The sequence below is a fragment of the Adiantum capillus-veneris genome, chromosome 11 (genome assembly GCF_014529385.1).
Source record: "Adiantum capillus-veneris isolate H3 chromosome 11, ASM1452938v2, whole genome shotgun sequence".
Classification (NCBI taxonomy): Eukaryota; Viridiplantae; Streptophyta; class Polypodiopsida; order Polypodiales; family Pteridaceae; genus Adiantum; species Adiantum capillus-veneris.
Window position 1 is genome coordinate 27,169,964 of NC_140941.1, and position 12,421 is coordinate 27,182,384.

The following is a 12,421-nucleotide window of genomic DNA, read 5'->3' on the forward strand; positions in this document are numbered from 1 at the left end:
GATTTAATGAGTTCCCCTTTGTCCGAAAATTGACCACCCTTTAGAATTTCAAGGCGACAATCCTCAACAGTGGATGTTGGTAGGTTGGCGAGGTACACCCAAGTTTCACTTAGTATGGGAGCAGAAAAGGCTTTGTTAGGAAGAATCAAGAGTTGATGGTCAACGCCTAAGGATTCCTGACAGGAAGGAAAGGAACACCTTAGAGACTTTAGGGACCATTTCTAGAAGAGTAGAGTCACTAAGTGTGCAAAGAATTCTTTAATTGTTTCCAGAGTAGCATTGTCCCGACAAAAGAGGCCACCCGATTGTGGAGCAATGGGCATAGCAAGAGTACTTATAAAAGCTCGATTGAGTCCACAAAGCTTTTTAAGAAAATTAGCGAGGTCAGCACCCGAAGACGAAAACTAAGCCAATTCTTGGTTATATTGCTGAGCTAAAACGAGGAGTCGGGAGATAAAATTAGAGATCATAACACATCTTGCTTCAGGTTCTTTGTCCAAGGCTGCAAGAATTTTTATCCAATCATTGAACGAGAACATGTGCAAAATAGAGGAATTCTTTTCAATTGATACAAGTTGGGAAGCATCCAAATTGTTAATACATTGGAGGACGAGAGAGTTGGCCACAAAAAGAGGTTCAAAAGACAGTTAAAGCCCTTGTGAAGGGTTAAGGCCTCTAGTCAAAAAGATGAGGGATTAGTTATACAGGGGTACTTATTTAGAATAAGTGATCTTATTGCTTTTGGCTTTTCTGTCAAGAAAAGGTCTCATCCAAGATTTTTAACCAGTTTTAATATTTTGCACGTCCCACTTTGCTAACAAGCCTTTAATTACAATGATTGTATAGCTTAGCAAGGGTTGCACTCCTTAATATGTCCATGCCACGAAGTGCCTTAGCTGTCCACCCAAAAAGTATGTCATTTTTTAAACCAAACTAGACAAGTATCGACAGTGGGTATGGATAAAGAAGGCAAAATCCAATATACTCCAACAGCATATTTAGAATAAAAGAAGGCCCCCCCCCCCCCCCCCCCCCCCCCCCCCCTTTCTCCCCTTTTTTTTGTAATCACAAATGCTTAAATTTTATTTTAAACCAGAGATTAATAATCATTAAGTCAAGCTTTATCAGTCACCACCGACAATATTGTCGCATAGATTAACAAGAAATAATGATCAACATACCAAACACACAAAGCATCAATAGTTCAACGAAAGGGCACCTGAAAAGGAGAAGTTTGCTCAATAATTTCCATGGTGCACATGACCCAATCAGGCAGTGGTGCACAAGTTATTGAGGTGTACCCCAAGTTTATGAAGCTTAGGTGGTGAGAACGTTCCCACCAACTTTCAACACTTATCACTAGGAAATTTGCCATGAGCTCCACATATATTTCCTCCCCTTTTTTTGTAATTTAATAATTCCAAGCACTCCCAATCCAAGAAGGGCAGATGGTTGAGTTTAATAGGAGATGCAATTACCACTGAGATCCAAAGTATGGTCGAGTATGACAGATAGTCTACCAATGGTATGGATTGTTTAGAATTACCTGAAGCTTAACGAAGAGCCCCCCCCCCTTTTTTTAAGAATCGGTATAGAACTATAACAAGGAATCAATGGTGTGTGTATGTGTGGGTGGGTGGGTGGGTGGGTGTATGTGCACGCGCACATGTGAAAATGTGTGTGTGTGTGTGTGTGTGTGTGTGTGTGTGTGTGTGTGTGTGTGAGAGAGAGAGAGAGAGAGAGAGAGAGAGAGAGAGAGAGAGAGAAGAAGAAGAAGAAGAAGAAGAAGGTATGCCTTGTAGCTTTCCTAGGCCCTAGAATCATCAACCACTACATTCTAAGTCGCTCAATATTGCACATTACCTTAATATGTGTTTGACTTGCTTTTGCTTTTAATATTTTTCTAAATAACATTCGCGAGGAATTCAATGATTATGATTGACACTTGATGACATACAACTCAAACTTATCCCCGGGGCTACTTCTCGGGTTGCCACTTATAAAAAAATGATCTTGTGCTTACTTAGTAATAAGTCTAGGGCTTACACTTGATTAGCAAGACCGTTTAAAAATAGTTCAGTCTCTAGAGAGGGGGGTTAGTTAGCTAAGGAAAAATACACCAAATGTATTAACGGTACAAAATTGGAATTTTCCCGCCATACTTTTGAATGAGATTACACCAAATATGCCCCATTTCAGGCAAAAGTGAGGGCTTTAAGAAAAATCTTCCACAAAAACTTGTAGAATTTAGCAAATCTTGGTGTCCAATTAAGCCCGCTTTGCTCCATCTTTGACTTCCATCTTTATCGGGCTAGAGCCAAAAAGCCTACAAGGGGAAAAGGACCTACAACCACCAACAAGCCAACATGGGACCAACTCTTGCTCTAGCATTTATAGCTTGAGTTTCAACCTTCATTTTCCTTGGTGGTTCTCCTGCAACTTTTGCATGTAGGGTGTTTCCCTTCGATTTTCACTAATTGAGTGCAAAGCACGTGTTTATCATTGGATCGAGGTGTTTGCTATGTTAATGATTGAGAGGTAGCTTGTCTTATGACAGTTTGCTACATAGTGTTTGTGCATTGAATAGCTTAATCGACATCTTTGCCTATTTGGTTTTGTTTACTAAGGAGTTGAACCTAGTCTCCCTTTAGAAGCTTCTTAATCTCCACTTTGCATTAGTACACTAAACATTCAAAACATGTTTTCATGCTTCCAAGTAGAATCAAATGTTGAGATTGAAAGTTTGAGACCAAATTATGCGATTTTACTTATCCCATTTCTAAATGGACTCTTACACTATTGATCCTATTAAATGGTTTAAATACAATCTGAAGGTAATTTTGATTCCATAGGTGGATTTCGTAACATGAAACCATCGTTCCTTGAGATTTGGATTTGAAGGACCTAATACCCCATATAGCTAACTATAAATTAATGATGGAATGTCCCCAACGAGTTGGTTTAACAATAAGACTTTGCCCTCTCAACCTACGGGTTGTGGGTTCAAATCCCCCATTCGGTCACACTCTAGAGGAACACATTGTGCTCACATGTTGACATTGCTAGGGCTATTGCCCTTAGACAATCGAGTGCATCCTCCTCGACTAGGTCACCCGAGGAGGAGGTTCATAGGAATTCTCTCGTGCCCTAGGCGTGGTGCACCAATTAGGTGGCCATGGTGATGCCTACACATGGCTCTTGCCCGATGGTATGCGGTCCATGCCCCGGGTTGTGGGTTCAAATCCCCCATTCGGTCACACTCTAGAGGAACACATTGTGCTCACATGTTGACATTGCTAGGGCTCTTGCCCTTAGACGATCGAGTGCATCCTCCTCAGCTGGGTCACCCAAGGAGGAGGTTCATAGGAATTCTCTCGTGCCCTAGGCGTGGTGCACCAACTAGGTGGCCATGGTGATGCCTACACGTGGCTCTTGCCCGATGGTATGCGGTCCATGCCCGACCATGTAGCATGGCTAATATCTGGAAGGGATGAGCACCTCCCCCTATGAACCCTCTGGCGTGTCCAAAAAAATAACGATGGAATTTCACTCTCCACGAGAATCAAAACCATTTTAAGTTGAGTACAATCTTCTCAAGATTGTTGAGAAGATTGTTTATCTCAAAGACATACTCTATCTTAATATCCAACTTTAAGCTCTAAATTCAGCTATGGATTACGATTTCCAAGGAATCCTAAAGGCGATAATACGTAACCAATGTTTTTTATGTTTGTAGGCTGAATACTTTATTATTATACCCACCATTCTCCTACATGAACCTTCAACGACAAGTTCCGTGGCTACAAGGACTCCAGAAACATAATAATGGCAATATGAACCACAAGAGACAGCTGTTTTGAGCAAAATGTAGTACAACTTTACAGGCTTACCATGACCAAAGGGCACGACATTTCAAGATTCTCCCATAAGTAGAGGTCTCTAAGTTCTAAGCTCAATAATGCATCTTTTAAGAGATTTTCTTCAAATCCTTGAAAGGCCCCGTCTATGTCCTATTACCAACCTAGTGTAAACCCAAGAGAAGCGCACAATTAGGTGCAGACTATAATTAATTATGAGGCATTGTCCAGGTTAAATTCCCTAGTTGACTGCATTTCTAGCAACATATTTCATGAGGCCTCTCTCTCTCTCTCTTCAGCACGTGTACTACTGTTGTGGGGCAGTGACACTTTCAAATAAATCCTCATGGATCACCGAGCATCCACACTGCAATCTGTGTTGCCCAAAAACTGCTGTTGTTGATTGGGGGTAGAGGCCTGCCCGGCTTTTCTCTTCGCAGCCCAGTCACAACCACAGTGGCTTGATGAGGTTTGGGGTGGATGGGGGTGTGTGTGTGTGTGGTGGTATTTGCCTGGAGGGATTTTTATTTATTTATTTATTTTTCGGGGGGGGGGGGGGGGGGGGGGGGGGCTGCTTACGGCGGCAAGGCAAGCGGAGGCCACATCCTAGGAGTTTGTTGTCTCACAACCAGATACTTGCACCCACATAGACTGTCAATTTGGCTTAAACGAACAAAAAACACTTGCCTTGTGGGCTCTGCACCCACTTAGCTCACATGGCACAAGCATCAAAACAACAGGAGCACACACAAAGGATAGCCGAAACCCTTGTCCAGTTCAGCAGACTCACGCACGGTTCCCAGCAATTAAAACGGCACATGCTTCAAGTATTCCTACTTCCAGAATCTTTCTCTTGGATCCCCCAGAGTAAAGGAGAGCACACACCCCAAAATGTGAAATTTGCCCTATCAGAAATCAACCACCCAAAAACGTAAAATTTACTAATCAGAAAATCATATTCTTTGCATTAATTAAATTGATTCCAGCAAACGAACCTGGGGCGCACTTTCTAGCAGCTAAAATGAAACACGTTTATACAGGTCGCAGAAACTGCACTTAAACCCTGACTGTCAACCCAAAGCAGATGAACATTTTGCCTAGCCATTGCACTATGCCCAAGATACCCCATCAAAGCAACCCTTCGGTGGGCAAAGCCATACCACCAAACCTATTGCCTACATTACATATACATTCGAGCAAACAAGAGCAAAGTCACACGATTCGAATCAACGATGAAATGTCTTACTAAAGATTGCGCAAAAACCCACACAAAAAAAAACCATGGAGAACTAAATTATTATTCTGTCGATAAAAGCAATATACCACGGAAAGAAACAAGGTGCTTCATATCATAATCACACGCCTTGGACCTCCAAAAAACATAAGCAAGCAGCCAAAAAAAACAGCTAAATTTTTCAACCAACAGTTTAGTGGACAAGGAATTCACTAGAAAAAAAAAATGATCAAAGCTAAAACTAACAGACCACCTTGGTCAAAAACTTGGTAGTAAGCACATTCCACCCCAAAAAACTCAGTGGCATTCACCTAAAGCTCTAGCCTATTTAAAATTCTTGCTGATACAACTCAGTTTCCATACCTATCCTCAACTAAAGCTTGAACAGAACCTTTCTACTTTCATGAGTTGCTCCTGCCACTATCCTGAACTAAGTTTGAGTGATCATAGTTAAACCACTTTTCAATGTGGAGAGCCTAAGTGCAGCTGAAGCCCAAAACTAGAGCTGTTCCAATGTGGAGAGCCCAATTGCAGCTAAAGAAGCCCAAAACTAGACAAGCCCCCTGATCCTGGAGGCTTCCACAACACATGATAATAAACGAAGCAGAAATTATTCGAAGCGGCTTCACTAAGAACTGTTACCTTGAAAAACGCATCAGGTAAGGTTCAACAAAGGAGGCACTGGATTTAGGGAGCCCTGTTCTTGTGTGTTGTCATGTCAGCCAGTTCAGTGAAAAGAGGGGTCTAGCAGGTGGTACATTGAGTTCATGAGGTACAGGATTATCGTACTTAGCCACGCACACACTTGGTATCAGGTTCATTTCTTGAACTCCAAGTAGGTGACGATGAAAACCAAGAAAGGTACACAGGAAAAGGTACAAGTTTCCTGAAAGAGGGTTGTAATTAACAGGTCATTCAATCAATCATCCTATTCAAACATGTAAACATAGGCACATAGAACAGTGACTACTTGAAAACCATTCACTCCAAGCTAAGTGTAAAAGAAACGCAGGCCTTACCAATAGCCAGGAACACCATTGGATGTTCAAAGAAAAGGGTACAACTTCTAAATTTTGAACTTTGCAAGAATCCAGCAGTGGCTCATAAAGCTTGGAGAAGCTATAGCAGAAATTTAAACATAACTATGTTAGCAAAAAACATGAACTAGACTGGCTTTAATACTTGACAACCTTTAACACTCTTTAAATTCACTCGTCGATCAAGTGGTCTTCGCCTTCTCCACAAGCACTATCCGTCCATTCCATTCTGTTTGATCAAGCCCCTCAATCGCAGCATCTGCTTCTTCATCTCTTTCAAGAGAAAGAAACCCAAATCCTCGCGAGTCTCCAGACCTACTCAGAAGGCAAAGGAACGAAAATTACTACTCCAACAAAAATTTAGTGCAGCAGATTGACAAGCATAACGCAACGTAGAATAAAGGCAAATAAAACTGAGGGGAAATGCGTGTCCCCACACAGAGGTCACATATAAGCTCACAATGTGTGTCCAATTGAAAGTCAGAACTGCCAAAGCATAATTCGACGCATTCACATATACCTAGCACAAGTAGGGTTTTATCCATCATATGCCTGCCACAAGGCATTTTGTTCTTTTGTGTCTTAATAGTTTTGGCGTTAAGCGTCAGGCAACTCTAACCCTCAACACAGCCATCATAAATCATTTCGTTAACTCAATGATTCCAGGAAAAGCCCTAATTCACCTTTGAAGAGACATATGTTCCAACTTCCGACACCATTCCCACAGATCCATCATGTAAGGTTTTCACTACCATCATTAGTGCCGGTAGTCGGTGTTGAACGAAGCATTAAATTGGGGCACACAGCATCCATAAACAGAAAATTGGTTTTCTGTTATGGCCCCAAAGTTACACCGCAGACTCAGCCAGAAGCATCCACTACTGTCAATAGTGCCAGTAGTCGGTGTTGAAAACGGACTACACTGGCACACACAAGCATACATAAACAGAAAATTGGGCCTGTTATGGCCCCAAAGTTACACCCCAGGCTCAGCCACAATGTTCCAGCACTAGGCCAAGCATTACTCTTAAAAATAATAACAAACAAAAGTTACTTGGACATAAACGCCACTAAAGATAGAAATACTTAACACTATTAACTGGTCACAATTTTATAAAGTGAAATCTGCAAGTCCACTAATATGACTTCCAACTATAATTAAATGAATCTAAGAAAAAACCAATTCACCTTACAAAGCCCTACATCTTTTCCTTAAGTTCAAGGATTTTTGCATGGCTCTCATGTAGAAGTTTTATGTGCTTCCACAAATCTTCAGTCACTTCCAGTGCATAATCATTTCAATTGATCTCACATGTACAAAAGTCTTATAAAAATTGTTGCTTTATAAGGACAAACACTATCCATTTTCAACATAAATAGAAAGACAGGTATTGGTAGCAGAGGTTTTGTGATTCGTGAGTGCAGAGCAGATGATGGAGCTTCCATACATAGGGCTCCAATGGCTAGGTTGGACAGACACCTTTGCACAAGGGGGAAATGTTTGAACAGCAAGACAAGTAACCCTCAGCCCTGAAAATGGCTCTCCCCCTGTTTGGAACAGCTAAAGGGTTCCTATGACCATCACCGCCAATTTGAGTTACAGACCCATTTCTGTTCCTCTTCACCAGCTTCTATACAGTGCGTACTTCCACAATTCAGCTCTAAATCTCACTATCCATTTGATCAAATGGATGATTACCTAGTAGCACTTTGTATACAAAAAAACTGTGTGAACATTTGTATGTTTGTAGAGTCATGCCAGTATGAAAAAATTCTTAGAGAGCAAGGTAAAAGAATGTGTTTGTAGAGAGAAATTAAATAGAAATATATTTTAACGTCTGCAAAAAGGAAAATAAACAATGTCTCTGAGCATTACAGAAAATGAAACATACTTATATGTATATCATGTGCAAGCTCTCTATATCATGCCCCTGCATCTTACGACTAGCATGCCATAAGCATACAAGTATGATCGGCTAGGAAGATTCTTATGCTCATCCTAGAGAGAGAAAGAAAGAGCGAGAAAGCCACAAGTTAGAAATCTACACTCCTATGCACCAACACAAACATCAAAAAACATACACAAATCCACGTCCAAACAGATCATAAGATATAGCAACAGAAAACCATCAGCTCCGCATTAGTATCAACAGAATCGTATGACATTCCCACTGCTGTTGGCAGCGTCAAACAGACAGTAAACACCTTAATGGCCATAAGACAGCAGCGTATGGTTTTAACAAGCAATAAGCATAGAGCTCTAATATAACAAGTGCAATGGGGAGAAGGTTGAAGAAACATCATTGATAAAGACACAACACATTTGACAAACCAGTGCAGTCTCTGTAAATTCATTCTTGTCAACCCTAGTATAATGCATTTTAAAATTAGTTCCACAATAAAGCAGCAGCATACCGTCTGTCACGAATGATGCGAACATCTGAAACTCGACCATATCTTCCAAACTTCTTCTCGAGATCCCTTTCTGTCGTTGCAAAGCTAAAACCTGCCACAAACAGATGATTTCCTGGCTTCCCAAGTCCTGTGTTTCTGTTGCGAGGTGGTGACCAGGGACGCTTCCTTGGTGAACGATCCCCCCTCGACGAATATCTGGGAGGAGAGGATCGTCTGCGAGGTGAATACCTTGATCTGCAGCACAGAGTGAACAGTAATTTACTAATTCACAATGAGTAAAGTGCCCAGAATAATCCAATGTCAATCTTGCCCATAATTAATTATGCGGAAAAATTACAACTTTGCATTTCAAGTCCCACATAATTCCTAATCAACCATTAATAATCAACACAGGCATCCATAAAAATCCTGATAATAAGTTAGTGACGCGGCTCGCCTAAAATAAATCAAAGAAAGACAATCCTCGTAATCGACGGTCGCCCCTATGTGCAGTACCCATAGAGCATAGTATACAGACTACTAAAACCTCCAGGACACATGCATTCACTTCAGGAAGGCCGGGACAAATGCACAGCAAGGTTAACCTTCAATTGTTTTTAACTCCCTGCGGTAGAATGAAACCCTTCACAACATCAAGCCATGAATGTTAATATAATGAAAATAGCACACCAAGTTATCGGGATGGCTGTGGCCTAAGCCTCTAGTGTAAACCGGTACTGGTAGTTAGATGTACCACTATGTATCAATGCATGCCTTGTCCATGAGTCATGTTTGTAAAAAATCAAGTAGCATTCAGTGTATCTCCCCGAGGCCAAGAGCCACTTTTGGAAAGAGGGGTCAAATTTTCCTGTGCTAGGATGAAGCAGGTAAATGTGGTGTCAGCCCTTGAGCAAGCCCTAGACCCTATTCTCCATCTATGAGGAGCTTGTTATAATCACTTTGATAGTAATGATGTTCTTTGCTTTACAAATGGCAATCCCCTGAACCCAACAAAAAGCATGAAAAGCTCCTGCACTTGCATAGATTGCACATAAGGTATGAAAGGAACCAACTGCAAGTTGTTCTTCTTCTAACTATTCTTCTTACTAAGGTAGAGGAATGACTCACACAACAATAAAACGCAGTGTAATAGCTCCAGGTTCATGGCAGTAATGTAAATGAGAACTCACCGGTGTCTATCATGCTGGCGCTCATGCGGGCTCCATGAGCGAGACCTCTCACGGTGATGAGATCTTGCTACAGGGGAACGTGACTTGTCATGCCGCCTTCGTCCATCATCTCTTCTACGACTGTGGCGGCCTTCAGGAGACCTAGAACGACGGTGAACCTCTTCAGGAGACCTGGACAAAGATCGTCGTCCTGCAGGGGAAGACCGCCTCCTCTTGGGGGAAGGAGAGCGGTTTCCTTTGGGGGAGTGTTTGGGCGGAGGGGATGGTGTCCGCCTAGCAGGAGAAGGAGAAGGAGAAGCTTTGCTGCTAGGTGATGCTTCAGCGTCCTGTCCAGCGAGGCTATCTCCATCCTGAGCAGGTGAAGAAATCTTCAAACTGGAGCCATTACCTGCTGCATGATTGGCAGCGTTCTCAGCTGCCTCTCCTGCTGCATCTTCTTCTTGGCGCTCCCCTTTGAGTTCATCGTCGTTGTCGTTTGCCACAGCCTGGTTAAGATCGAGCTTGGGCGAGTCATTGTCTTCGTCCATTTTCTGTGCGCATTCGAACCTGCCCTACTCCTCAATTTATGGTGAATATCTGTACTTTAAGCATTGGGCACCATGGGTTGCAAACTAGTCTTTGCTTGGTTGGCCTTGCTATCCCAAGGAAGAAAACTTCAAAGTATAAATAAATTGGGCAACACTGGGCATTTCTCTTTGTTGTACGTGTTTTGATAGATTTTGGAGTGCAAATTGGTTGCTTCGTTAGTTGGAACAATCGGAGGGAGTAGGGAGTCTTGGATGTCGATCACATAATCTAGTGCAAAACGTATGTGTGGAGGAAAACGCTAGGATAAAGGGTTGTCCTCGTGCTACACAACGGTTATGCAGAGGAGAACGTTGGGTTGCAATATATAAAAATAAAATGCATTGCCAAACATGTAGCTAAACTAAACTTAAGGAAGCATTGAGAAACTCAAAAAATACAAAAAATTAAACTGCTCTACCGACCTAATAACCGTATATGGGTGTCGTCCAATTGTGTAAGCTGGAGGACAATGTTTGTGTCACACTACATAAAAACATGTGAATAGTAAAACATTTTGTCTCGCAATGAAGCGTCACATAGTGTTAAATATACAGTGCACATCATGTAGAAGTGCCATACAAAAGTATGGTGGAGAGTTGGCATTGTGGTCTCTCCAAAAATTATAAGAAACGGAGGTCATGCCCTGCCCCGTAGAATTTTTGTGTTGGACAAAGCAAATGCATAGGCATGGGGAATTGGATGCAGATAATAGACCTTACAATGTTGTCAAGTTAGAGTCGATCGTGGTTGTGCAATTAAAACGTCCACTGTTGTGAATATATGTCCTTTTTGTCACACACAAAACAGGAGTTAACACAAATACAAAAGATGCAAGAGATAGATCAAACTTAAAGAGAAGCAGATGTAACTTCATGTTCTATGTCATAGACGGTGTAGGGTTTATTGTAGCGATGAGTTGTCAGTTTGAAAGCCCCAATGGAAGCTAGTGAAGCACGTGGTTCCCGTGAATCATCCTATAAATTCCTATATCGATCATTAGCAACTCTATTCTTTTGAAAATGTAGTTGTTGCCGAGGAGGTGATGGATGTCGGGCTTGTCCATATTCTCTCGCAATTTCTCTCACCCCCTACTGGATTGTATGCACAAAAACGCTCGAGTTGTGTTACACTCAAACGGTGCTGCAATTGGCTGCCATAGTGTTGCATGTTGTTTCAGTCATCCCCTCTTTTGCACACTACCTCTATGCCTCGTGCTCCAAAGTAGCCCAAGCTATGCATCACTACGCATGCCTATTGGAGGGACAGCATCAAATCTCTGTTGCCTTACCCAATATAATCTCTGCTTTGTGACCCTCTCTCTCCATGTGGGACAATCTAGGCTCACCATGTGCCATAGGCCTTTTGTTCTCCCATCATCTCCCAAATTTCCCCATTGAATGCATGTAGCCCCAAATAGCCTAAAGCCCTTGCTTCACGAGCCCAAGGCACCCCTTATCCAGCTACCACATGAAGATAAAGTAACATGACACAAAGTACTTTCCATAAGGAAGAGTGCCAATACCCTCCGGCCCAATTTTAAAGACCATTGATCTGTGATTTGAAGTTAAACGATTTCTCTTAAAGCAACACATCACTAAGAGTGATGGAGCTTCACATAACTATGAGGTGGAAGAAATACAATACCATGACATTGAGCATGTAAGCATACTAGTTGCCTATCTTTGCTCCATTGGCATGGAGATGCTCTAGCTCAACCTCGTTAAGCATTGAAGAAGGAATTCACAATAAAATATGCCTAATTTGGTCTAGAAAGTACAAATGTCAAGTGTTTAGAAGTGGCCCGCTCGGTTTGCCTAGAAAGTTCAATGCGGACAATCTTGACCAAAAATAGCAGGTTTCATGTGTGGCTGTAAAAGATGTGTCCAAAGTGCTTGCCAAGTGAAAAAACGAGGTTCAACATGAATTTTGAGCTTAAAGGTTTTTTCCACAATTTTAGGGTTTGTAAAGCTTGTTTGGGCCTTTTATGGATGAAAAAATATATTTTTGGACTAAAAAGGGCTAAAAATTGCCATAAATTGAATTAAAAAATAGCTCAAAATCAGCATAAAATAGCAAAAAATTCCACGTCAATGATAATTCTGTCCTTGCTCAATATGAGGGCAAGTTTATAGAGCCAAGAAT

At 41.7% G+C, this 12,421-nt stretch overlaps 1 protein-coding gene across 4 annotated transcripts; it reads right to left on the reverse strand.

Moving 5' to 3' along the window:
* Positions 1-642: 642 nt before the first annotated feature.
* LOC147447029 (uncharacterized) lies at positions 643-10,339 on the reverse strand. Of its 4 annotated transcripts, none has more exons than XR_015189582.1 (5): positions 9,713-10,339; positions 8,544-8,777; positions 6,111-6,443; positions 5,734-5,977; positions 643-896 (listed from the first exon to the last, which is right to left on the reverse strand). XR_015189582.1 is itself a non-coding variant. In XM_086522926.1 (3 exons), the coding sequence occupies exons 1-3, from the start codon at positions 10,237-10,239 to the stop codon at positions 6,311-6,313; spliced, it is 894 nt and encodes a 297-aa protein (XP_086379052.1). In that variant the 5' UTR covers positions 10,240-10,339; the 3' UTR covers positions 6,107-6,310. The 4 variants fall into 4 exon arrangements, 1 of the variants encoding a protein (XP_086379052.1); XR_015189583.1 differs by lacking the exon at positions 643-896 and adding an exon at positions 1,678-2,344; XR_015189581.1 differs by lacking the exon at positions 643-896 and having other exon boundaries at positions 5,716-5,977.
* Between the last annotated feature and the right edge of the window lie 2,082 nt (positions 10,340-12,421).